The following is a 27,822-nucleotide window of genomic DNA, read 5'->3' as shown; positions in this document are numbered from 1 at the left end:
TCCTGTTGTTATTGGAAGCAGCCATGTTCACACTCCAGTTTTCAGGGGTCACGCGCTCCTACGAGTTCCCATCTGCGCTGAGCGAGCCGCTTGAAGAGCAGCAAGAGAAGCATCCAGCTGGATTATTTGAGCTTTCTGAGTTTTACATATAAACTGCAGTCTTTTTCTACGCTGTAAACGTCTACAAATATTATAGTTATTAATATTATCTTATTGTTACACCTGAATACCTCACCTCATAATTCACATCAATTTGGCATTGCAATACCCTTTATACACTCGTGTAGACAAATTATGTATGAAATCGTCATTCAGGCGTGTTCTCAACAACCTTGCTGCGTTCTGGGGGTCTTGAGTTTTCCCCCCCGACCTGTAATGACACAACTTTGTGAGTAGGATGCCGCGGAACAATCTCTGTAAAGTTGAACGCGTGGCCAGCGTTATCACCGGGGGAGGAATGTGATCTTTCGTTTGATTTGATTTGACAAACATGGCTAATGCGCACTGGCAGGCCAAACACACTAGGAGAGCGGAAAGACAGGCCCCAGGGTGAGGGGGGGGTCAGGGCTGCTGCGGCTAACATTGTTAACCCTTCTGCTGCCGAAGAACTGAGGGCATGTTACAGTGCAGTACTTTTACAGGACGGGGCTTAAAGCTGACTGTGCGTGCACGTAATACGGGTTAGAAAACAAGGACAATGAGAGAAGACTCAGATGGCTTCCTTTCCCACTAGTGCTGGTGGCCGTGCACCGGATAACCTCTTCTTCCTGCCACTGTTAACGTGGACCATTCTGAGTGTTTCTTCCCTTTAAAAGCCCACCGTTCATGACTATCAGTGTTGCCTCTACTGTGCACCAAAGATAAGCTCACTGACCATACAGTTGGTTTCCTGTATTTTTCTAACTTTTACCACAGTGAAAACACAGCAAGAAAAACCCATTTGAAACCGTGGGAGGATATCACAACTAATTTGATTCAGCTGGTGTGATTTGCAGTGGAGATTTTGAGGTCTGGCAGTTAAAAAGCCTCACCCACGTTTGAGCGAAATGAATGCTTTTTGGCAATCGAGAGACGGGGGAATGGAAATTGATTACATCTGCAGAACCGAGTAACAACACTGAAGATTTCATCTGCTTCTATCATGAAAATATCCAGCTCCTAAATATTCAACCTCTTCACTTGAAATCTGAAGACATGCATCTATTGTGTGTTTACATCTTGCACGAAGTTTTCTTTTTGTATTATTATTTTAGCTGTTTCTTTCCTTCAAACCACAAAAAGTAATACATAGTCACTCTGATAGCTTTTGGCTGCTGGTATCATGTTACAGCAGGTCTCTCTTGCATCAAGGTGACTCCGTGTTTGTTGAAGCCGCCAGTCGTCCCTGCTGGCTGACAGTTAAGTGTTGTTCCTGAACTCGAGAGGTGTCACAGTGTTGACCACAGCTCTGTCTTGCTCAACCCTCTCCCTGGTCAATGTGTCCCAGGACAGATATGAAGAATATTTATGGACTGACTTGTGGAGCCATTTGCCTGCAGCACAAGCTGAGCTGGCTGTCAGCCTGCTCGCCAAAGATTAACTTTGACGTTTCCTCCTCTAAATCCGCTGTGATTAAATATTTTCTGGCTCATTTAATATGAATGTGAATTAATGGTCAGTCAGTGAGTTCATGTCCGCTCCACATGAGTAATTGCCATGATTTGGCAAAAAGACCTCTGCAGCACCTCCTATCTGTCATCTGTTGCATTTCGTCTTCCTGTGTTTACAAGTGTCACATCTGAATTTTAAATCAAATCAAATTCACCTGCTGTGGCTTTTAATTGCACAAATTTACAGTATTTGAAGCTGTAATGCTGTAATTTATCCACATTAGCAGCACGGCTTGAGGGATGGCTCTATCAGTCGCTCGGTCCACCAGTGTGATCCACTCTGTAAAATGTGAACTGTCCCATGGATTGCCTTCAAGTTTTTTACACACATTCATGGTGGATAACCCCCCGACTTTTCCTCTTTCCTCCCTCTTTCCATTTTTTTGTTGAGTGAAAATTTTAATTTATGCAAAACTTTGGTTTATTACCTGTAAATCTAATCAGATTCCCACCAGCCTCAGCTGTACTTTGTGTATTACTAATTAACAAATATTAGCGTGCTTGCACACTTAACTCACTCGGTGTACATGTTAAACATTATACCTTTGAAACATCAGCATGTTAGCATCATCATTGTGAGCATGTTTAGCTCACAGCACTGCTGTGCCTTTAAGTACAGTGTCACATAGCCGCCTGTGTGACAGTGTACACTCTCAGTCTTAGTCATACAATATGAAGGATCCATACAGGTGCAGCCAGACTCCATCCACACTGTTCCCAGTGTCATTTGAACCTGCAAAATAGCCACTAGGTCAAATTCATTTTTGTAACGATGGGGGGCTTTGAATTATTAACACCAGTAATTAACCTGTGTGTGGCCCTGTTGCATTTGTGAGACAGCGTGGGTGGGTGTCACATGCACTGTATCCTTATGTCATTTTCTCCACCCTGTCCACCCTCATAAATCTGTTTACTGGGTTATCAGGACAGAAGCACCGTGCTGCTTTTTAGCTGTAGCCATCACGTCATTACACACACACACACACACACACACACACACACACACACACACACACACACACACACACACACAGCCCTAAAACAATGCTCTCTTGTACATCTTTTCTGTCAGTCCCACCAAGAACGCATTTTCAGGATACTGTTTCCCTCCAGTGAGCTCGGAGTAAGAGGCAGGTTGAAATAGGCAGTTGTATTTTTCTATGTAGACCTTGAAACCCTGTAGGGATGTTAACCTAGATATGATTAATTTCTCTAAGGCAAACAAATTATTCAGTTTGAAACACAGACCTGCTTGTTAAAGAGTTATTGTATCTTCTTCATCCTGAAAGATGAATCGTTTCTCCATCGTCATGGAGCAAAATACTGAAACTGGACTGAAAAATCTCTGTGCTTATAGATACTGTAGGAGTCTCTTTTCACTATTTCAATTAGTCAGGTACATAGGCTAACACCCAGTAAAACTTCTACATTTATGTTCGGGTTTGGATTAAAAAAAACAATATATGATGTGTTCATTTGTGAGCTGTAGAGGTTTTTTAGCTAGCTGTTTCCTCTGGCCGCTGGCTGTAGTTTCATAAGTGTTTAGATATGAGATGATATGGCATAAATCTTCTCATCTGACTCGCTGCAAGAAAATGAACAAATATTTCTCAAACAAAATCAAGCAGATTTATTTGTGAATGCTCTGAACTGTAGCAATTAGACAGCAGAACAGATTTATTTCTAGGACGGTATTTTCTTATTATTTTGAAACAGTGAAGCCTGAACAAATGATGTCTTTTATGTCGTGAGTATGAACCCCACTAATATGATTCACTTTATGTTTTTATTAACTTTGACTCATCAGCTGCAGCACCCTTCATTTATACCTCAGAACATTTAGTGCTTATGATTTGAACTTGACTCAGGAAAAGAGATTTGATCTTAAAATAAGCAAAACACTGAATAATTAAAAAGCAGACAAAGACATCTGTAATAAAAACCTGTCCTTGCAGATATTTAGAAGTTACCGAACAGGATGCTGAGGCAAAGTTTTGAGAAGTGAGACGGGATGAGGATTGTCTTTGTGCTCACAGGCTGCAGACTGAAGCTCATGAGCAGAATGTGATCCATTTCTCCTTGCGGGCTCAGACTCTTCCCAGACTACCGGAGGGAAAATAGAGGGCCAGAAAGCCAAAGGGGGTCTGCGGTGCCATTGAGGTTTCAGGTGACAAGCATTCTGCGGATTAGTCCCGGGGCAGACAGAGAGCCACAAGGGCGAGTGTCCCCTCGAATGTTCTGGAAAATTCCCTGACCCTGAGGAGTGTTGCATTACACCTTCCAATTGTAGCCTCCCAGGCTCGTCCCAGAACAGAGACTCCTTTGAGAGATGCTGCAGAGGAATTGGGAAGGCTGGATCCCAAAGAAACCGCAGTAATCAGTGTAAAATCATGAAGAGAATTATGATAAGAAAAAGACAACCCATTACAGCATAAGCTCTGAATTTAGTGGCTGAGTAGACGCAACTTGCATTTTTTTTCACCTCAGTAAAAAAAATCAAGTGAGCCAGTTTGCTCTTTTCCTGTCACACATTCATGCAAATTATCACCACCTCAAATCATCCTGAATAATGTTTTTAATTCCCCTCTATTCCCACACACATTCATTCCAAAAGGCATCAGTGAAAATGCCGCAGGGTAGAGCTTTGTTTCTGTTTTTCCCCTTCCGGCTTAACCTAATTTATTAAAGATAATGTGGAGCTCTGAGCTTGTTGCAGTGAAGCTTTTCTGACTGGTGCACAAACTAACAACAGATAACAACAGATAAGTTTCCCAGATAGTTGCTTTTAATCCTATATTTACGCCTTTGCTTGTCTTTGCTTTAAGTTTATGTTCTCATTAATGTGAGTTTTACAGAAAAAAGAACGAGGGCGGTTTAACTTCTAACAGAAAACAGTCATATTGTTTGAATGGACAGTTTCTTCTTGGATGGTGTTAAAGCTCAGCAGGAAGTTTGACGTGTATTCCCTTGCAGGTGATGCGCTGACTTCGTCCTTTTGTAACCTGCTCATGTTGTTTCTCCTCTTCCATGTGCGATAAAGCTTACTCAGGTGTACACTTGTTCCTCCTTTTTGTGTGTGTGTGTGTCTTTACTGCAGATGGTGAGTCACACCCCCTCTCTCCCGGATCGTCTCAGTGAATAGCCAGCCGCACAAAGACGAAGCTACTAAATAAAACCCTCTTCATTCTGCACAGTGTGGGAGAAAGTGCCACTGCTGCGCTGGTGTGGCATCTCTACAGGCTGATAATTGGAGTGAAAGCAGTGTTGGCTGATCATCTTTCCCTCTGAGCCGCTCACCTTTCACGCTGTGGCCCCGGAACCGGCTCTCGGGGCAGAACAGTCAGCGGGAGCGCAGAGACACTCTCGTGTGGACACAGTCTGCAGAGCTGCACAGTGCAAAGGTGTAAACTAAGCAGCATCCTCATGAGGCTGAAGAGGCATACATGAGGGAAGAGTCATGCTATTGTTTGGATGACCTTCATTCAGGATTAAGACACTCCAACTGACTTTTTCTTCGTTTTATTTTGGGCCTGGTGGGGCTGTGTGGTGGAAAAATTGAGAGCTGGTCTTGATTCTTCTGCTTTATGAGTTTTCTTCACTGGCAGATTGTGTCTGAGTGGCAGGGGGAGCCAGCATGGCCAAGCCTCTGCTGAAGATACAGCGCTATTTCCGCAGGAAACCTGTCCGATTCTTTTCCCTCATCCTCCTCTACCTGACCGCCGGGAGCCTCGTCTTCCTGCACTCTGGCTTCGTCGGGGACAGCGGCCCCAGAGCCAGGGGGGGCCGGGACTCTGTGGTAGCTTCAGAGATGGGCAGCCGAACTTTGTCAGACGCTCGGGGGCTTGGCATCATGGGTCGAGTGTTTAAGGAGACGCGCAGGTCTGGACGGAGGTATGGCCCTCCGTGGATGAAAAAGGTCAGACAGGAGGGCCGTGGGACGGTGAGCAGGGGGGGAGACTACACCAGCAACTGGAACCGTGCACTTAAAGGACGCAATGCCAAAGACATGGACGATGGAAGAGGTGGGTACGCTGATCTCAAAATTCAAAAAGAGAAATTATGGTAAATTATAAAAGATGAGATTTGACCTTATTGTCTGTGGTGACCATCTGCTTCTCCCACATAATAAAGCTGCAGTGTGCATTTGTGCAGATCAGCAAACATATAAATAGAATTTACTGGCACACTAAATTAATTTTAAATGAGGGAATAATAACAGTATGTGCCAGCAATTGCAAGAATAATTGCATTGTTGAAACATTAATGATGACTCTGTGACTGGATTCTTGTGTAAAATATTATCAGAACAATTATTATATCGTTGTTTTTGTCAGAATAGATTATTCAACAAATTGTTAGAAATTAAAACTTTTTAGTGCAGGCTGATTTATAATGCACATCTACTGGCAAACACGGAGGCAGCACTTATCCCTCCAACACTTCATGTTAATGTGAAATTGATTCAAAGTAGTCTCTGATTACAAACTGCATCATGTTAATGACTGAGAATTTCTGGTTGTAATTGGTCATGTAGGAAATCTCTCGAGAGTGGAGAGAGATGGTGATTATGATTAAGCCCTCTGTCTTGTCTCAGAGTGAGGGTCTCACCCACAGTGCTGCAGCTGCAGCTTCGCTTTGTGCTGCTCGGCACATGTTCAGCCACACTCGAGCTGCAACACAGGCACAACATCTCAACATCATAATCGCCGCCTTTACGCTTTTATCTGCTCGGTTTGTAAACTGTGTGCCTGCACAGTCCTGTCGGAGGAGGTTTACATGTAAACTCCTCACTGGCATCTGACATCTTAGCAAATCACACCATGTTTTGATAACACCAGAGCGAGGACAGGAAGTCTCTGTTCAGAGCCGATGTCTCTGACCTTGGGTGGCATGAATTTCCTACGTACTTCTTTTCAAATGAAACACGATCAAATTAGCTATCATTTACTCACATGGCACACCTCTCTTCCTCCTCTCTGCTTTTCTTAGCCTGTCAAACACTCTCTGCACTCCTGGATGAAGTATAAATTATTAAACGCAGCCAACACTAGATATCTTTAACATGTATTCAAAGAAACAGCTGATTGTCAGTCCAAACCTTCCAATGAAACACAATAGAAAACAGAAGCAGTTGTGCAGGACGTACTCTCATCCTTTAGTTAAGGAAACGTAGTAATGTTAAAATACTCTATTACAAGCAAATGTCCTTCGCTCGGTGGCGTCCCAGCAGAGCGAGTGCTTATCGCAGCAAGTCGGGTTCAGTTCCAGCCTGGACCCTTTGCTGCATGTCCTCTCCTCTCTGTCCCCTGCCTTTCCTGTCTCTCTCCAGCTGTCACTGTCTAGATAAATAAAAAATATACCAAGAAGCATCTTTCATTCAAAACTGCAAAATTACTCATACAGAAAAGCTCCTTTCAGAGTAAAATATTATGTACATCTTTTTATTGTTGGATTATTATTACTGATGCATTAACATGTTAAGCAGCATTTGATATTGTAGTTAAAGCTAATTTTAACTATTTATATACAATCTGGTAGTCTCATTTTATAAAATGATTGTGTTTTCTACATTTAAATTTTAATCTGCAACTATAGCTGTTAGATACATGTAGTGGAGTAAAAGGCACAATATTGTCTCTGAAATGTGATGAAACGGAAGTATTAAGTAACATGAAATGAATATATCCAAAGTCCAGTGTTGAAGTTGTACAGTGCAAGTTTTTTCTAATGATTTAGACAGTAAGCATTTTATTATGTAGCTGATAGAAGTGGAGCTAAGTTTAACTACTTGATGTTCATTTGGGCAGTTTTATCTACAATAATGGATCATTTTTAAAAAACTGATCACCTTGTCTATATAAAACCTAAATCTTAAGTTGTCAATTAAATGTAATACAATGTTGTGCAGTGGAAAAGAAATATAAAGTAACTTAAAATAGAAATGCTCAAGTAAAGGATAACTACCTCAAACCTGTAGTTGAGTATACTGCTTCAGTAAGTAGTACTTATTTTTAAGTAGGTATTATGAAAAGCATTCAGTTCAGCACTTGTAAACTGGTCTATATACGACTGGCAGGGAGACGACTGGAAATCCGCTCGTTCCATATGGATGTTTCTATTTATTCATATCCATGACACCTTAAAATTAACACTGAATAGCCATAAATATCTGCAGGATTTTTACGATGACTCTGTTATGGTTATGCAGGTTTCTGGTTTCCCTCCAGAGTGCAGTACAGGCAGGTGAAGAATCTAAACTGCCCATAAATATGAAGCATAAGTGTGAGTGACTGCTGCTATGTCTGTTAGCGCTGTGACAAAATGTGGAGGCTGCTGATTTTTAACTCCCTCTGCTCCGGGACAGACGCCAGCCTCTGGGAGCCTGAAGAGAAAATAAATGAGTGATTTCATTACGAAATCTCTGAGTCACAGTACAACACAGTACCCTGCTGCACAGTACAGTGTACAATATTAAAGGACAATGATTTGCAAGAACAGTCTCGAGCTACTTTTTTTTTTTCCCGATTCAAGGTCGGCAAAGCAAACATGCTAACAATGTAAATCCAAACTGATCAAATGAGGGTCTCTCAGTCTGAGGTTAACGCTAACCTCGCAGGACTGCAGCAGAAAGTGATCGTAGATTAATTAGTAGCTTCAAAGCTCGCATGCATCCAGCACCACTCATTACTCTGCAGTCTAAATCATCTCCAAAACTCTATTATGTATTTGTCCTTCCTCTCCTCTCTCTGCAAATGCCCTCCTTCTCACTGGGATCTGAATTTAATGTGAACAAAATATTGCAGCATAAGGTGCAGACTGCAGCACATGTACACAGTTGTACTGTGTGCTGCAGTAGCACAGAAGCATATTGTACTGAAGGCCAAACAGGAGTAGACTGGGGAAAGAATCTAGCTGGAACACTGTTGACATTAGTTAATATGCTCCTCCGGGTACGGGGAGGTTTTGTGTGTCTACTCAAAGTATAAAGCAGAGCAGCTGACGGTAACATGGACACATGAGTTTCATCCTTTACCCTGATGTCATACTAAGCAGGAATATACTATTCAACTAAGAGGTTCCAGCTTCATTTAAATCGCTCCCCTTCATCATAAAGCAGATTATTTTCCAGCTAAACAATAGTTAGGAGGAAGATTACAGTGGAATCCTGCAGCACACCACATGCTGCTGAAATGCAGGCCTTGAGACCATAACAATTAAAGTAATGCAGCGGACTAGGACTCATTTAGCTATTAACAGAGGCTCAGAGGGGTAATGGCACAGCACAGATGGCGAGAGGTTTGTTTGTTAAAGGTACAGTAGAGCCTGTGCAGCTTGGTTAGACAGGGGAGCCGAGTTTTAATGGGGGGGAGGAAGCTGTTGAAGGGTTGCTGCCTCTGCAGAGGTTCACTGAAGCCCAACCCCCACTCACTTCTGAAACAATGCAGCGATGACTGCCACTACAGTTACATGCCACTAGAAGGGGATGTGTGTCTTTATAAATAAATAAAGACTCTGCCCCAGTTTGGACTCCTCATGTGCTCTGTTACTACACTGCGCCGGCATAAAGACGATACTGCTGGTCAAACAGCTGTTTCACATATTCTTTTGACTGCGTTGCACAGGAGCTGAAGTCAATTCTTCTGCTACAAACACTGTATTAATTAATAAACTCTGTGTTTTATTTTAAAAATGTGTCTTTCGGTCTGTGTACACGACTAACTTACATTATGTCTCTTTTTCAGCAAAGTATATCGGCTGCTACATTGACGACACGCAGAAACGGGCGCTGAGAGGAGTTTCCTTTTTTGACTACAAAAAAATGACTGTATTCCGTTGCCAAGACAACTGTGCAGAAAGGTACGAGAGCAACAAAAAACATCCATTAGATATCCCTCACTTCCCTCTCCTTTTTATCTCTGCTGGCAGAAATAAAGTAGACGAGCAGAAGAGCTGATATGAATATTAAAAATGCTGACAGTGATTAAACGGTACCTCCTCGTTTGTGGTCTTTCATAGAACCAGAGTGATCAAAGATCTGGCGGCTGATTCTTCACCAGCCCAGGCTTGTCACAGATATTAACGTCGACATATATCTTGTTGTACAAAATAATGAAAGAGAAACTCAAATTCTGGAGAAAGCAAAGAAGCAATTGCAGTTGAGGAAACAGCTTCAGTTTTTCATCATGTCATATTATCACTTAATATTCTCGAGCATACCTGCCAACACTTCCATTTTTCTGGCTTACCCTCATATTTTAAGGCCATCCATTTGTTCTTTCTCCCAGGAAACTCGCATACGATGCATGGCCCTCAAACTTTTTTATCAACGATCATCAGATACAGATCCCTAAATTTTGTATGTTTGTCTGACATCACCCAAGTTTCCAAAATGTGTATGAAACATTATCTACACACACAATCTGCACACTACATACAATTTCAATCCATCTGTTGCCACAACCTGATTCTAGAGACATGTCCTGCTTTCTTTTCCACCTAAAACGGAAATTGGAGCATCTGCTGTATATATTACATTGTTATTACGGCAACTGGGCAGAATGCATGTGCTGATGAAGATCATGTGATATGGTCGAAAGCTCCAGAACAGCTATTAAACACACTTTAAGGTGAGTCAATCATTGGTTGTATCACAGTTTTATCATGGACTACACTATATTACCGGACAACTAAAATACACTATATGGCCAAAAGTATGTGGACACGCCTGTTTTGTGGGGGTAGTTTTTTCTGGGTTTGGGTTTGGTCTCTTTGTATCAACAAAAGTAAATCTCACTGTTACAGCATACAATGATATTTTAGACATGTGTTTCCAATTCAGTTCAGGGAAGGTCCTTTTTATATTTCAACACAACAATGCCCCTGTGGTCCATGAAGAAATCGCTTTTTCAGTTTGCTGCAGAGGAACTGGACTGGCCTGCGGAGCCCCTGTCTGAACCCCGTCCAACCATGACCAGATCAACCTGTTCAGGAGACAAAATGAGCTGCTGGATTCCTATTAACCCCCATTCTCTCCTGCTGTCTGTGCGGTGTGAGCTGTTTTTCTGTGCTGGAAAACTGACTGGCTCCAGCCTTTCTGTGTCATAACTTGACTAAACACATTAACTTTGAAGTATGCGACATGAGAGCACAAAACTGAAATCATAAGCTGGACTGACAGGGCCTGTGTAATAAAGCAGGGCACGCTTTAAGGCCGACATCATGTCAGCTGAAATTGTGCTGAATATTTTGAAACAAATTGTTGATTAAACTAGAATAAACCAGTTGACACACAGTAATCCTGGAGCCTGGAGCTCTGGGGCCCTGTGGTAGATCCGTTTCATAGAAAAATATCCTGCACACTGACAGAAAAAAACATAGCAGAGACTCTTGAGATGCAAAAAGAATCAATTTACTCCATGTCCAAAGAGTGACACATGTGTCAAACATATGCACATGAAAGGATCTGATTTGTTTTGCATCTCAAGAACCTCTTTTCTTTTGTGCAATTCTTCTGTGAAATGGGACCTTGGATCCATACACACCTGACACTGTACTCTGAAAAGCCAGGAGTTAAGAGCACAAACCCTTTTATACTCGCCCTGTGGTAATTGCTGGCTTTGCCTGGTTGAAAGTCCGGCTTTGCATCCAACGCCTTTGGGGTGAATTGGAGAACCCTCTGTGAGGCAGGTCTCATTGCCAAACGTCGGTGTTCAAGCTCAGCCATGCTTTTGAATCTTAATGGGAGCAAATACCTGCAGACCGGGAGTCCCATATGTGTGTAATATTCAGGAGTCCACATACACTTAGTCATATATTTGGTCATGTAGAACACTTTCAGAAATAATTAATTTTACTATTATGTTTCTTATATGTGCATAAAAATGCCAGCTGATACTCCAGAATACAGTTTTTTGCTTATAGACGTCTGGATCGGTATAAACATCCAGTGTCCAGTGCCTATAAAAAACAGTCATGACTGCTCCAGTTTTTGAAGCATTTATCTCTCTTTTTCTCTCCTCCATTTGTCTCCTGTTTCCTCACATCCCGTCTCCCTCTCTCTGCTGCCTCACCCATCTTTCTCTCACCTCTTCCTCCTCCCCGTGGAATACCGGGAACGGCACTATCGAATGCATTGAATTACACCCATCACTGATTCACAGAGCAGAGAATAGGAACAGAGAGATATGCTTGTTTTCAGCCTCCTTCCTCCTCTTGCTTCTTGCTTCTCCCAGAGCAGCCAGTTAATAAAAACAGACAAACAAATGAGGGGCAACAGCACATAGCGGCACATGGAGGTTGGGGTTTGATTGACAGCCCAGGGGATTTGTCCTGTGTGAGGGGTGTGTTAGACGTCTAATTGCATCCGAAAGGCCTCCTGGGAGTCAAATCCTCTGAGAAGAAACAGAAAGCAGGGAAGAGACCTCGTGTGATGGATTCAGTTGTCAAGTATATTTATAATTGGTTTTGCCTTAAAGCTTCACAGCAAGTGTAATTTCCCTCATCTTCATGTTATTCCAGAGTAATGTTTGGATGTGTTCTCAGCATCTTCTTTGCTTCATGTGTTCGGTTCTGCTTATCTGGTTTGCTCTGATTGATAATCTCTGTTGGCCGGTGAAGGATTAAGACACATAATGGAGCAATCACTCAAACTGTCTCCCTTTGCTAACGATGCAAATCCTTTTTCTTTTCTCTATCCTCCAGAGGTTACATGTACGCGGGTCTGGAGTTCGGAGCAGAGTGCTACTGTGGCCACAAGATCCAGGCGCCCAATGCCTCAGAGAGCGAATGCAACATGGAGTGTAAAGGAGAGAAGAGCAACCTGTGCGGAGGAGCCAACCGACTGTCTATCTATAGGCTGGAGCTGAGCCAGGAGTCAGCGCGCCGCTGTGAGTCTGACGCTCTGCACCGACAACAAAACTCCCCTGGGTTTCACAGGAAGCCGCTGCACACTGGGGCTATCAAGTAAACACCAGAGAGCGGCGTCACATTTCAAATTTGAATCATTTCTTCCAATAAAAAAAACTGAATTTGATATTAAAAAAACGAGCAGAGTACACGGACAGTCTCCGCTTAGGCACAAAGATGCTATTTTGAGGGAAAATATTTGTTTTATTTTGGGTTGATGCCACAGTTGGGAGCGGGCTGCTCTGTTGTGTTTACCTCTTTCCCCCGGAGAGCTGTGCTACCTACGTAGCCCAGCCAGCCGTGGTCTGCATCATAAACACTCGCTGCCTGCTGCTGGAAAACTGAAGTGAAGTGAGGGAAGAGCTGATTATCAGAAGTGAAAAAGATCTGTGTGCTGAGGTAGTCTGTTGAAAAAATTGTTGCGAGATGCGGGTTCCTTTCTTCGGTACTTTCTGCTGTGAGATTTGAAAAAGTCCCGGCCACGAGGTGGGGTAACTTTTCACGCCCTGCTTGTTCTTCCCTTTTCTCATCTGCCCACTGCTTAGAATTTATCTGCTGATAGGAAGGGATTTAACACGCACATCTGTAGTGAATATCTGAGCAACTCTTGAATCTAAATCTCACTTTCCCAGTCCAGTTCAATGCTGTTTGTTTATTTTTTTCAAGTTTATTGTTATTATTTTCATTTCTGCTTTCCCCCCTCCCTTTGCTATCCAACAGACTGCTGAGTAAGCTCTTCATGTTTGTGTTTTCACCTCTGACCCTGATCTCCATCATGTGAGCCATGCTCAGGGCATCAAAGAGGAAACGCAGGAAATGTGTTGAGGTGGCTGTTTTGTGGTTTTTGCCACTTAGAGACCATCACAGTCACACGATTGAGTGTTTTCAGTAAAAGTTAACAGCTGTGATCCTGCAGAGATGTTGTTCTGCCTTTATTTCCTTTGCCTCATTGTTACACAATCATTTGTAAGCAAAGCATGAAGATTTCACTCAGCTGGTTGTTGAAATCGATGATCTATTGTTTGCTCCACAAGGCCTTGTGTATGATATATCTTTGAATGCTGCATATGTGTGAGTCAACCGATTTAAAAAGCATTTGATCTGAAAAGCTGTGGCATGCGAGTGCAATGCGAGTGCAAAGGAGGGAAACGGAAAGACGATGCACTCATACTGCAGTGGAATAAAGAGAACATGGACATGACATTAAAAATGCAACTTCAGCCAGAGAAAAGGGTCAAAAAATTAATAAAACATTAGATGCCCACGTGTGGCTTTGCAAGCGGTGTAACAAGCCTCACAGCACTGATAGATCAGCTCAGCAGTCTTGGTGAGTGGCTGGTTTTGGTAGAGTAAACATAAAAAAGGAAGAAATGCGGCAGAAGCATTTGCATATTTTATTCAGTGATGTTTGAGTAAGCAAGCTGTCTTCATCGTGGCATCTATCAGAGTAAAAAGCTTCGAGTGTTTGCTTTCCCTCCTCTGTTATCAATGCTTCATATGCAGAGAGACAGCAGAGACGGTCTTATGTATATCAGCATGGCTGACATGTTGACAGCCTCACGTAAATGTGAAATGGTTTTAGATTTTTTCTCTTATTAAATTGGTGCTGCTCACGACCTTCCTGTCACAGGCTGCATATGATTAACAGTTCAACCATAATTTAAGTCCACTTTCTCTTCTCATAGCGTCGTCATTGATTAATCGGTCTAAAAAGTCTTGAGGTGCAAAAGTAATAATTGTCCAATCATTCTGTATCTAAGGTAAGATGTGTGTGTAGAAGCAGCAAATTGAAAACATCCAAAACATGAAACATCTGGCAGATAAACTAAAAACGCTCTATGTGATAAAGCAGCAGCTCCTCTCTGTTGTGATATTTGGTCAATCCATCAGACCAGAGTGAGGACCTGAGGTTAAAGGTCATCAACACACCGCAGGGATGTAAGTGCTGCTATTGGTCGAGTCTGCTGGCATGTCAGGGCCTCGGTAGACTCGGGGAGAGTCTCTGTGGGATCTCTTCAGGGGTCAGTGAACAGAGGCCAATCTGATGGAAGCTGTGCTCAGTAACCATAAAACTGGAGTATATTATGGTCCTTTTTCCTGTTGGGGTGTAACATTTCGATTCTGTCTGTTTCAGATGGCAGCGCCATTTTCAAAGGGTGTTTCCACAGGCCAGACAATGTCACTCTGGCACTTCCTTTCAGCGCGGTCATCCAAAACATGTCTGTGGACAAGTGTGTGGACATGTGCACGGAGAGGGTGAGGGGGATGTGTGTATTCATGCATTGTAAGTTCGAGGGCGTGAGCGTGTCTCCGGTGTGTAACGGCTGATGTATTTCAGGAGAAATCGCTGGCCGTCCTGGCTGGAGATCGATGTCACTGCGGCTTCCCGACTCCTCTCTTCTCCCTCCATGAGCCGGAGAACGAGGAGATGTGTCTCCACCGCTGCCACGGGGAAGAGTTTGAGAGCTGCGGGAACGACGAGTACTTCGTGGTGTACCAGACGCAGGTTCAAGGTAAAGCTCAGAGGCTAACACCTGTCATGTGAGGAAACTCAAGGAAACTCGCTCTGCACGCAGGAAATTTAAACATGCTCTTCACATACCTTTATCACACACTTTGATAATTAAATTTCAGACTTTTCGTCTTTGCAAAAAGTGCCTTTGTTTTTTAGTCTCGTTCTAAATTTTTGTGATTCCTCAATGCACCAGACAGCTGAGCCCAGCAAACAGAAAAGGAGGATTAATACTGTGAACTAAATAGTCAGGACAGCTCAGAAATCTGCACTCATTGTTCCGTTTTTTTAATGTTTTTTTATCTGACGTCAGCAGCACGTTGACGTCAGTGAGTAGGAATTATTAGGCAATTTGTTATGAAGAGGAGTCAAGCTAACCCACACACAGCAAAGAAATCGCACCATAACGTGTCTGTATCTCTGTAACGCTTTTTTGACCTTTCTCCAATGTGTTAAATGTCTTTCCCGCAAACTTCCGATGTTTCAACATAATATTTCTTTTTCTTTTGTCACTATTATTGCAGAACTTAATAAACAGGAAGTGACTAACTTTAGGTCTCTGTGTTGAGCTACTTGTCCGGTATTTTGCAGAGTCTGACTGTCTCTCACCCACGTCATGGCTGTGTTTATCACTGTACATCACTGTAGATTTATTCTTTTTTACAACAAATCAATAATATAGCCTGTTGGTCTCTGTGTTTTATCAGATAACCGCTGCATGGACCGCCACTTCCTCCCCACTCGAGCCAAGCAGCTGGTGGCGCTCGCCAGTTTCCCAGGAGCCGGCAACACCTGGGCTCGCCACCTGATCGAGCTCGCCACTGGCTTCTACACCGGCAGCTATTACTTTGATGGCTCCCTTTACAATAAAGGTAGGCATTGCCGTTTATCTGGCCCGATTCACAAACATATTCATTTACGAGTGCACGTCTGTGGATTAAATATGTTCACTATGGGACGTCATCACAGGATTTAAAGGAGAGCGGGACCACTGGCGGAGTGGGAGGACCATCTGCATTAAGACACATGAGAGCGGAAGGAAGGAGATCGAAGCCTTTGACTCCGGCATCCTCATGATCCGAAACCCCTACAAAGCCCTCATGGCAGAATTTAACAGAAAATATGGCGGCCATATTGGATTTGCCTCCCAGGCCCACTGGAGAGGGAAAGGTGAGATGCTCTAACCTCTGTATTGTACAGAATTTGTGAAAATGCATCATGCATATAGTCATGTAAACAATAAAAAAAACTTAAAACTAAAATACTGAACCAAGCAACTTTTGGTAACTCAAAGCAAGACACTTAAAATAGGAAGTAGACTTTTTTCAGTTGAAGGGGCAAAATGTAAGAATGTGTGAGCATATGGCCAAAATCTATCATCAGCTGAAGGACAAATGACTTGTGACTGAAGGTTTGCTGAGCCTCAGTCCTTTGAAACAAGCCACCATCCTTTACTTTGAAATGTCACAGATGGACTCACAACCCATACGAGACAACGTTAAAAAAAACTTCCCCCACCCCAAATAAAATTCAACTGAAACTATACTTGTTACCTTTGACCTCACAGAGAGTTTGTGGTATCATTCAATGAATTGAGAAATGGTGCTGATGTAGAATGGTTAGGAAATGGGCCAGTAAGCCCAGAGCTGTTTCAGTGGTTGTGACCTTATAAACCAATGCGGCTGAGCAAAGTTTTGATTGGAAGACATTTTGTACATGATGTCAGGCACGCTCTGTTTTTAAAAATGAGAAATTAAACAGCCAGCCAACCATAACCACAGTAACTCTGTTTGGTCAGATGATGAGTCGAGCCACCAGATAAAACCAGCTGATTCCTCAGACTCTTGTGCCCCATTTAACTAGGAAATGCATGTATGTGTGGACTGTTTGTATAGAAATGTTTCCATTATTTCATTTTATTCTTCCCGGTTGCAATGATTGGATATTTCATTATCTGGGGAAATACATTTATTGGCTCTCTGAGGGACAGTTGGACGAGAAGATTGATACCAGTCACATATCTGTTCACACAATATGGAGCTACATTCAGCAGCTAGTTAGCTTAGCTTAGCACAAAGCTAAACACCTTGCAATTGTCATGTTTACTTCTTAAAGGGATTAAATAAATGAGATATGACATTTCAAGTAAGCATTCGAAGTGCTGGTAGTGCGCTAAGCTAGCTGGGTCCCCTTGTTTTCGGTCCCTGTGCTAAGCTAAGCTAATTAGCTGTTGGCTCTAATTTCTCATCTGACTCAAATAAGCGTGTTTCACAAAATGTTCCTTTAAAGAAGCTGTAACATTTTTAAGTCTTGTCAGGGATCCTTCATGTTATAGCATGTTATGTGCATCCAAGGAACTTCCTCTAAGATTACGCTGGAGAGGTAAAAAACAAATCATCTTATAAAGTTGATAATAATATATTACATTAAGGCACTTTTTAAGATTCCTCCTAAGTCCACTTGATTATTAAAAGAGGTAGTCAATAAGGTCATCGTTAATGGAGTAATTAAAGAAATGAATCCTTTTGGTCCAATAACTTTTTGTCTGTAAAACTGCATGCCCTTTGCCAAAATATCATTACATTTCATGCATATTCTGCTTTTGTCAGTACACCAAAGTGGGTCTCGGTAACCATGGCAACTGGTTTTGTCTCGTCTGTGTATCGTCTCTCTGACTTTCTGTGAGGTTTAATCGATTTTCCAGAGGCTGGAGAGTTGCCGACCCAGCAGTTGTCTCTCTTTGTGAAAACATCAGCACAATCGGCCTGCCGTCTCCGATGAATGTTTATTCCTTGTGTTGTTGGGGAAATGATGCGGTGACATCAGTGAGCAGGAAGGCTTTATGACAGCTGCCACTTCGAATACAGACAGAGGATCCAGTTTGAGAGTCGGCGTGACATTGTGTTCGGGGCGCCACGGGTACGATGTGATGCGCTCACCTCTGCAGAGGGAGACTGTGGGGCTCAGATGATGTGGCAGACGCTGCCTTCCAGTGTGACCGCGTAAAGTCAACTCAGGGGCAAATGTAACTTACTTTGAAGGGCGTGTCATTTCATAAAGCAAAGTGTTGTCTGTTAAAGTCTCTTAGATAAACCTCTTTATTTTGGCCTATGATATCATAAGTATCTTAAGTTGATATTTAGCGAATCATTAGCAGAACAGGATGTTCAAGCTGCAGTTATTTCTTCTTATTTGAAGCTCAGTTTTCTTTTGAAAGCTTAATAAGGGGAACAGACCCAGTGTGGTCAGAGATGCAGTTCCTCAGTGTTTCTGTACAGCTGGTGGTGTTTTTATATGCAGTGTATAATATTCTGTCCACTGTGGTGCTAAAGTTGCCTTCAAACTTAGCAGGCTTTAAACTTTAACAGCCTCTCCTAACAGGAGAGAGACATGCCAATGCAGCACACCTCCTGCCAGCCACTGCTTTTATGGGCCAGTGGAATATCAATGAGTAAAAGATGCAAGCAAAGGACTTTCTTACAGTACCTCCACAGTTTGACTGACAACCAAGACTGTCCACTTTACTGTCCAAACATTTCAGCAATGACTTAATGTACCCTGCCATGAATTGCAACAGACCTCTTGAGCTCAGTGACATCAGTGTTTGGCTGTCACGACTGTCACTTCCTCTTCATGCAGCCCCCACATTGACTTTAGAACTTGCTATACTGATATATATATAGAAGGAAAATTTTAAACATAAGTAAAAGCTAGGTGCTTCAAATCTTCAAAGTCTTCAAAATATGTAATATTGATGAGTTGAGTTTTTAGGGTTTTAATCTGCCAGGAGAAGAACTTTAAAGTGTAATGCTGAGTTCAGCTGAGTGGTTGTTGTGTCTCCTGTGTCTCAATTTGCATAATATAATGGACTTCATTTAGTACTTTGGCACCATCAAGTCCTTATTTATTTCCTGTCCTCTCGTTTGTCCTGCAGAGTGGCCCGAGTTTGTGAGGAACTATGCCCCTTGGTGGGCATCCCATACTTTGGACTGGCTGAATTATGGGAAGAATGTCCATGTGGTCCACTTTGAGGATCTGAAGAGGGACCTGTTCTCCAAGCTGAAGGCGATGGTCCAGTTTCTGGGTTTGAAGGTTTCCGAAGACCGTCTGCTCTGCGTCGAGGGCCAGAAGGATGGAAACTTCAAGCGATCGGGGCTAAGAAAGCTTGAATATGACCCCTACACTCCCGAAATGAGAGCGAACATCAATGAACTAATCAGAACAGTAGACGCCGCCTTGAGGAAAGGGCAGATGTCCGGAGTTCCAGAGGAGTATATGCCAAGATGATAAATGTCCTCTCTTAATTTCCCTTTTTTCCCCTCTTTAATTGGACTCCTCTGTCAACAGACAGATTTTATAGCATTACGTGACTTATATAGTTTTTTCAATTATTTTTCTGTGAAGTCACACACGGTAGGTTGACGCTGTAGTGAGAAGAAATCAGTCTCTTTAACCACCTGTTTTCATTTTTTCATTTTCTGTTGAACTTCAGCAGCTTCACGCATTAATCGAAGAGGCAGTTTGAACTGTGGAGGCTTGTTTTTCGTCTTTCGTTGAATGAAAAGCACTTCTTATCCTGCTCTATGCACATGTGCTCTGTGGGCATGTGCACATGCCTTAACACGAAGAAGGTACAATAGCTGTGACTATTGATTTGATGCCAGTGAACACACCTTTGACCTAAAAGATACTACACAATACTGCAAAATGTGTTGTACGAGCTTGTATTTTGCAAAAGAAATATAACAAATATGAGAAATAAAACATTAAAATGTATGAATCTGCTGCTGCTATGACAGATACAGAACAATACTATTTTATACATGAACTTCACTGAGAACTTTAAAACATTCGGTCCGATGTCGGAGGGAAAAATGCAATATGCCGGCTTTAACTACCTGACGATGATACTGTGTGTTTCCAAGTTTTTGTAAGTTATTCAACTTACTGTATGTAAGAGAAATCCTGTTTTCAATGATGACGAGGTAAAGAACTCTCAGCTCCTCGTATTCAAGGAGATTAATAATCCCTCTTGAAGGCACTGACTCAAGGAGCGAAGAGGATTTATCTCGACAGCATTTATTTATCTCTGGTGTGCAGTGCACATGTTGACTAATTTGGTTGTGAATATGTTTTCTTAACACTGGACTCGATGCAGAAATCCAAAAAGCACTTCGCTGTGCAACACTTGCCCCAAAGATCACTGAGGAATTAGACATTACATGTGTTGTAGATTGGAGGTTACCTTTAGCAGTAGTGATCGTTATAGATTTATTTTAAGACAGTTAATCATACTGAATGTGAAAACTGTTTTTTTTTTATTGCTTTGTTTTAAGAAGAGCTACGAAACGGATAAAGCTGTTGATCATTTTACTCTTCATGATTAAAAAAAATAATAATTCTGCTCAGACTTAAACAGCACGTCTTATAACGGTACTCAATGAGCTATGCCATATGCTTAAAGATAAACAAAGATATCAATAAATGAATACATGAATATAGACAGAAATAAATAAATGACAGACTGGTGACTGAGGGCCAGAAAACATGAACTGACTTCCATTTTCAGTATGATATAAATATATTTTTATAGTGTGCGCTCACACATCAACAATATTTGTATTGCAACGAGCAAATGGAAAAAGCTGTTTCTATTTTTAACACATGCTTTAAACTTTATTGGCTGTTGCTTTCATTGACAAGCCGGCACTTTCTGAACATAGGTGTCACATTTGAATGTATTTTCTATGGAATGAATGTAATGTGAAATGGCCCAATAAATGAGTACATTAATTGATGGGATGTGGTCGACTGTTTTTTACAAATTACGTCTGAAGAAAAGTTTGAATTAAGAAGGTGATTGTGTCTTTGCGGCCATCAAAGAAAATGTACTGTAGATTTCACTACAGTCTCTCCAGTTTGCTTAATATACTCAATATGGCCAAACACTTGTAAATATTCTCAGTTACAAGTAAAGTTATTACCACATGCAGCGGTTTTGTGGTCCAGTGTGCAAGACTGGGATTTTCTGTAAACCTTTAAAACCTGTGAAGGATTTCCTGTTCCAGACAGCAGCAGCCAGGAGATCAAGAGTGCAATTTCCACCTGGGGTGGGGTGGCCATGTCCCCCCTCATTTTTAATATTTCAAGTTATTTCTCTTAATACAATCTTATACTGTCCAGCCACCACTGTCCAGATAAGAGATCTGAGCTGATCAAAGTGGTGATACTTTTATCTGAGTCACCTTATTTTTCATTACTGTGCCTTCAGATCAGCAGCAGCAGGTGGTGTTGTGGGTCCTTTTTGCAGACCTGCAGACACAACACAGGGATGACAAAGGATACCTCTCACTTTGTTTTTCAGGTTAGAGGAGTTACTGAATCTGTATTTTTGATTACAGTTAATCTTCTCTCAGAAATCATGAAGTATGTGTGCTGTGTCTGTAAATGAAATGATTTTACAGAGGGTTAATGCAGATGTTTGAATAGCATTTCTATTATTGTGGGAAGCACAATCTGAGGCTGATGGAAATGTCATTTGCTTTGCAGGCGTTTGGCTGTAAAACAAAGTACTGGATGAATTACAACCTGGACCTGATGGTGCGAAATGACCAATCACCAAAGTTACCGCAGTTCATCCTGATGCACAAACAGGATTGGATTGTTTGAGGGCAGTGAAACAAGCCGTAGACATAACATCTTAAAGTTGATATGGAGAGCATGTTAGTATGCAGCTGCCTGTCTATACAAGCACTTATGGAGCAACATTAGCATTCCTTTGGAGTCGTGAATCTGGTCGTCATTCGCCTTTTAGCTCAGTTTTTGTCTCCACCATCGATGGAAATATCTGTCTCTTAAGTCACTATTCACCAGCTACTCAGCAAACGTTGTCTGCTATTGCTGAAAAATACCAAAATGCTCTGCAGATCTGAGTGATCTGTTGGTTCGTCACTTGGACTGAGCTCTTTCACATTGACACGTGATCCTGTGTTTTTGGTGAAAACATCCATTAATGCAGCTTCAAACTAAACCCTGACCAGAGTTTCAATGTGACTCACTGCTGGTGTCTCATCTAACCTTTGCAGTGTGGTTCTTCCTGTTGCCTTCCACTGTTTCAACACCAAAAAAAATCACCAGTTGCTCTTCTTCTTGTTATGATTCCTCATATGTTACTGAGGAGGAAGTGATTTACTTTACAGAGATTGCATTCAAAGGTTCATTCCTCACAGCAGATACACCTTAATCATGTCTTTTTGTACATCAGAGCAACTTTGATCCTGGAGATGCCGTCCATAAAATGTTGATGCTTATTGGCACTTTTTGACCACAAATAACAACAAATGAAATTGTCAAATTCACCCAATCTAACTTCAAACTATTAGCAAATATCAGCTCTTCTGTGAACATGATCGTTCTATCACTGTGCATAAATTATAAATGAATTAATTTTCAAGAAGTTGTTGCTTTGAGGGAACTAACTTCAAAATGCAAGTCATGCCTCAAGATTGAGAGATTAATACAACAGAGTTTATTGCAATAGTTACTGCTTTGTTTCAGAAAATAGAAACAAGGAGGAAAAAAAAACATTTATTGCACAGACCACAGTGACTGTACAGCTCCCATACATGAAATAAGAAAAGCACAGGCCTATTCAACAAGCTGTTTGTCAAAAGGAAAGGACGGTTGGCAGTCTTTCATTTGTACTGCATCATGTTGTTAGAGAGATGCATTCACCTCACACAATAAACAGATGAATGCAGAGGACAGCAGCTATTTTTCTACATCTCTGAATCATGAGAACTGAAGGCACAGTGCATACCTCAACTACAGCCCTCCACCCATCTGCATGTGGTATTCATGTCAGTGTGATGGAGGAAATACAAACATAGTAGTTGTCAGTAAATAAAACCACAGAACATTGCTATATATGGAAGAACAGTTGAGTTTTTGTGTTCATCGAAAAGAAGCAATTCTTGGCTCTTGTCCATCAGTGAATGCTTTTCATTATCTTCTTTTTATTTCCCATCATGTGGGATTGGGCTTATATTTCAGTTCAGGAGGCAAAACAGCAGATTGAAAGTGTAGAACAATTAAATTTACAGCTAATGAGTAAATACTCCTGGATCCCGCTCCACCAAATCTCCAACATACAAGCTGTGATTATTTCCTCTCCCTAATTTTGACATTTCTCTGCAATTTGAAACCAACAAATATTTGTGGAACTTGATCCTGCAAGAAGTCCCTCCAGTGTTCATTTAGCTTAATATCATTTCAGACAATGGTTAATGTGATGATTACACATTTTCATGTTTATTATCAGAAAACGTTCCTCATATTTTACAGTCCTTGTATTTTACAGTTACAAATGCCTAAAACCTTCCAAAAATACTGCTCTGAGAACAATCCTTCCTCTGGATGATGATGGTGATGGCACCCTGCAGTGCAACATGAGCTCAGTATATGTTTAGACTTTGGCTCAAGCTCGCTGATTCTTCAACCACATTATGCGTTTCTGAGCATAAATTGCCAACAGCTTTCTTGATGCTGCCAACAGTCGAAAGGTGCAACAGTCCATATTGTGAATCTATATGGATTTGATTCATATCTTGTGGGAATTGATTGCATATTTGAAAACAGTATTTTTGCTGAGCGCAACAGTTTTGGAGTAACGTGACACCTCTAGATGTGTGTGGAGGCTCTGCCGTCCATGGAGCTGGACCTGGACAGGAATCGGCTGGTGGTGTGACCCTCATCTGCCATCGCGTTCTCCATCTTTGAGAGCACAGAGCTCTTGAACTTCTGCTTGAAGTCATTGCCCATGAAAACATACAACACTGGATTAAGGAAGCTGTTCGCCGCAGCCATAGAGGTGCCAACTTTGAGTCCGGTGATCAAGATGCTGTGGTCATAGTCTTGGTGGCTCAGCTCCAGCAGGACGAACACATGATAGGGCAGCCAGCAGATGAAGAAAGCAGCGACGAGCGCAGTCATGACCCGGAAGGGTTTGGAGGATTTGGCCATCCTGCTGGTTCGAATTTTGAGGATGATGATAGAGTAGCAGATGATGATGATGATGAAAGGGACGACAAACCCTGCGACAAGGCGGCTCACGGCAACTATCTTGTGACTGAATTGGTTTAATGTGTAATTGTTGAAGCATATGGTCCTCCCCAGGTGAGTGCTAACATCCCGGAAGATCATGGAGGGAACGCTCAGTCCGATGGCAAGAAGCCAAGCCAGCAAAACAATAACGGAGGCCATTTTAATACTGCGATGGTTCTGGGCCCAAACTGGAAACACGACTGACACAAAGCGGTCGATGCTAATGATGACCAGGAGGAAGATGCTGCTGAACATGTTGAGGAACATAATGCAGGAGGCGAATTTACACATGAAGAGGCCAAAGATCCACTCCTCCATCACCATGTTGGTGATGCTGAACGGGAGGAAGGCGCAGAAGACGAAGTCAGAGATCGCGAGGCTCAGGTACCAGGTGGTGTTGACCGTCTTCTTCATCTTGAAGCCAGAAATCCAGATGACCAAAGCATTTCCGCAGAAACCCAACAGAAAAATGACCACGGTGACCACGAGTAAAGCCACGCACAGGGCTTCCTTTAAACACGTCGCTTTGTGGTGAAAAACTGGCTCCTCAACCGGAGTCAAATTGCCATCGTAACTGTAGTTATAGTCTAGATGATACGGAAAATAATCTGAATCATCCATTTTGCCTGGAAGCGCAGAACAATCTTAGAGATTTCTGTGGGAGCAAAGGAAAAGATTAAAAATGATCAGTATTTTATTAAATTCAACATGAATTTTCAACAAAGTTTGGAAATGAAAACACATTTGAATCAAAACCAACAACCCTCTGATATTCAGTGATTAATGGCATACCTGCAGCGCAGACCTTCCACTGCTGTCGACTTGACGGTGTCCAGAGCTGAGTGTCAACAGAGCTGTGCTGTTTCCCTTAAACACATCAGAGACACCACTCAACCCATCAGCCTCGCAATCAGCTGATCAAGTGGTTTCTCAACACTTCCATCCCCTGAATAGTTTCAGTACTGCATTTTCAGGTCTTGAGGAACATTTGTTGTATAACATCTACTCAGGAGCTATACTCAAGTGCACTTTTGAGATACTTGATTCTTTTCTTTTCATGCCCCTCCCTGCTTCTGCTCCCACCACATTTACTTTTTACTACAGTTATCAGACAGCTTTAGTTCCTGCTTACTTTACAAATTAAGAGCTTTGCACAGAAAACACATGGCAATATCGTTTCACGGCCGTTTGTGAAATAATTTAAATTTAATCTGTAGGATTTGGGTACATGGATGTGAATTTTCCGTATTTTTCAGTGATACTCAGAAAGACTTTCTAACTAAAGTATTCGATCTGGGGAATCATGTGAATCAAACCCAAGGGTCTCCTGTGTGAACGCCCTGTGTTTGACATGTGTGGACTTTGTCTCTCGTACATCTGTATTAGTTGAAAGTCCTGCTGAGTGTCACAAAATAAAAAGAAAGTTTACGTCCATGTACATGAAGATATAGAGTAATTTTCACGACTGTTGCTGCGTGATACCGAGTTCATAAGACAGGATGCCTTATAAATGTAGCCACCTAACAGTATTTACAGGAGCTGAAATGAGTGGTTGATTACTCAGCTTAATCATTAATTAATTTCTTATTTTGATAATCATTTTTAATGCAATAAGTTAATGGTCCCAGCTTTCCGGTTTATTTCAAGTACTTTAGCTTTTACAGATCAATCAATCTATTAATTGAGGGAATAAACATACAAATGTTCAAACAGAGCTCCCCCTCAACCAACTACAACAGTAAAATCCTACTTTTATATCAATGCATGAGTGATGACATTTTGAATGCACGCTTGTAACAGTATTTTTACAGGGTGTTTTTTGTACTTTACCTTAAATACAGTATCTGAATACTTCCTACACCACTGCTTCAAACACCAAACTTAAACTCTTAAACTCTCCCTATTTAGCCATATTCCCAGCAAATAAATAAATATTGAGTTATCAAAAGCTTTAATTTCATGAACTCCCCTCTGTCGCAGCTTTGTGATACAGCTCTGATGTTTCCCTTTTCTCTTCATGTCACTTGCCAGATGTAACCCTGCATGTAATTTGCCAGATGCAACTATTCAAAGCACTCAGAGGAGGAAAGCGTGCCAGGCCACAGTATTCATAAAACATTAAGCACTGGGTGAGACAACACTCTCAGGCTATAAACAAGCTGATTTTAATTTGATATTTCAGCCTCAGCTTTTGATGCAGATGTTTGTGAAAAAAGATGCATGAAAAGCAACAGCTGTTGTAAATACAGGCCACAGAACATCGCTGCCAACATGACCACCGGATCAGCTCTCTGTGGCTTCATGGAGTCATGATCATCGAGGCAGACGCATCCGTATGTGACGCTCAGCGTTTCTCATGAACACGAGGAGGAAGAGAAAGCAGGAAGACGAAGCACAGCTGGCAGCGTTACTCAGGTTAAAAATGTTATAATGAGCGAGGAGGATCAGAAAAAACACTGGATTCCTGATGTTATCTTGAACTCCCACATCTCTAGAGAATAATAAACTGATGAGGTTTAGAGGGATGAAGACAGAAGGCAGAAATGATAAAACGGGAAAATCTTGGAGTGAAGAATTTGTTTGAGAGCTAGTTTTCCTGTTGACCTTCACTTTCTATTTCTTCCTGTGATTTGATGCGACTGTAGGTTTCACTTAACTGAAAACGACTTTATCAGTATGTCTAAAAGATGTACAGTCATTTCTGTTTTTTGCCTGTAAGAAATGTGAAAGTCCTGTTGTGCATGAATTTGTGGACTATTTAGAGCATAACAGTGCAGTGTGAGATGGACCCTTTATTGTCCCCCCACCTTAGCTGTGCGTACAGACAGTAGACATTAGTACTGTTGCGCTTGGAAGCAGAGACACCTTCATCCTTCTTATTAGTAGATGGAGTCTGGTGATATTAATTTCACACTTTCTACTGAGCAGAATGACAATAAGGTTTGTGTTTTTTCTTTTCCTTCGACAGCATATTCTCTTCTGTCACAGCCGTCTTGCTGTAAGTCTAATTTTTACGAAGTTGCAGCTACAAACATACACAGAATCAAGAGATTTTGCTGCCTGAAATATCATGTTTGTTGGAGTGTTTCCTTGATTACTGAGAAACAAACTAAAGACTTCTACAAACGGCTCCCAGTGTATTTTTAATACCCTGAATGCAGTGAACTTAGCGTCCAACAAGACCAGATTAAATGTAACACCAAGTCATCTCCACAGACTTTAAGACGAGGTTTGTCTCCAGCTCTTATCCTGCAGTTTACTTACTCGAGATTAACAAGGTAATTACATTTTTGATGAACGCGACCTTGCTCTAAAAATTAATAATATTTTTTAAATTAACTTTTATAGTAATTGATTTTCTACACATGAAAACATATTAAAGGAGGAAATAACAAAGCGCCTCATTTCACCTCACATGTTCAGTGGAGAAAAACATTTCTTTTGAGTTTCCTGTCTTCACGTTCTCCTGATTATTACAATGAACGAGCGTATTTCACATGTTCGGGAAACAAGCTTAAGCATGTAATCCTGAACCGCATGAAGCTCTCTGGTAAATTAGGAAATATTTAATTGCGTGCAGCATGCCTGACCCAAATTAGATCCATTTCAGCAAAATCAATTTCACTGCAGAGGACACACAGACCTGCTGTTGCC

The 27,822-nt window shown here is 41.7% G+C and overlaps 2 protein-coding genes across 3 annotated transcripts in view; one reads left to right on the top strand and one right to left on the bottom strand.

The window, feature by feature from the left end:
- wscd2 (WSC domain containing 2) overlaps positions 1-20,863 on the top strand; it is a 36,729-nt gene extending 15,866 nt beyond the window's left edge. For both annotated transcript variants that reach the window (XM_070964926.1, XM_070964927.1), the window contains 8 exons: positions 4,747-5,671; positions 9,392-9,506; positions 12,351-12,535; positions 14,689-14,810; positions 14,893-15,067; positions 15,774-15,938; positions 16,036-16,236; positions 19,001-20,863. In XM_070964926.1, coding sequence (XP_070821027.1) covers positions 5,284-5,671; positions 9,392-9,506; positions 12,351-12,535; positions 14,689-14,810; positions 14,893-15,067; positions 15,774-15,938; positions 16,036-16,236; positions 19,001-19,353 — 1,704 coding nt within the window. In that variant the 5' untranslated portion in view covers positions 4,747-5,283 and the 3' untranslated portion in view covers positions 19,354-20,863. The remainder of the gene's footprint in view (positions 1-4,746; positions 5,672-9,391; positions 9,507-12,350; positions 12,536-14,688; positions 14,811-14,892; positions 15,068-15,773; positions 15,939-16,035; positions 16,237-19,000) is intronic.
- Positions 20,864-22,637: 1,774 nt separating this feature from the next.
- On the bottom strand, positions 22,638-25,012 carry cmklr1 (chemokine-like receptor 1). The gene is made up of 2 exons (XM_070964602.1): positions 24,961-25,012; positions 22,638-24,823 (listed from the first exon to the last, which is right to left on the bottom strand). The coding sequence occupies exon 2, from the start codon at positions 24,787-24,789 to the stop codon at positions 23,746-23,748; it is 1,044 nt and encodes a 347-aa protein (XP_070820703.1). The 5' UTR covers positions 24,790-24,823; positions 24,961-25,012; the 3' UTR covers positions 22,638-23,745.
- Positions 25,013-27,822: the final 2,810 nt, after the last annotated feature.

The sequence above is a fragment of the Chaetodon trifascialis genome, chromosome 6, assembly GCF_039877785.1.
Source record: "Chaetodon trifascialis isolate fChaTrf1 chromosome 6, fChaTrf1.hap1, whole genome shotgun sequence".
NCBI classification, from domain to species: Eukaryota; Metazoa; Chordata; class Actinopteri; order Chaetodontiformes; family Chaetodontidae; genus Chaetodon; species Chaetodon trifascialis.
This window is presented reverse-complemented; position numbering and strand designations above follow the sequence as displayed.

What these genes read in the sequence shown, in the direction of transcription:
- cmklr1 (XM_070964602.1), bottom strand. Translation starts at nt 24,789, where the DNA reads ATGGATGATTCAGATTATTTTCCGTATCATCTAGACTATAACTACAGT.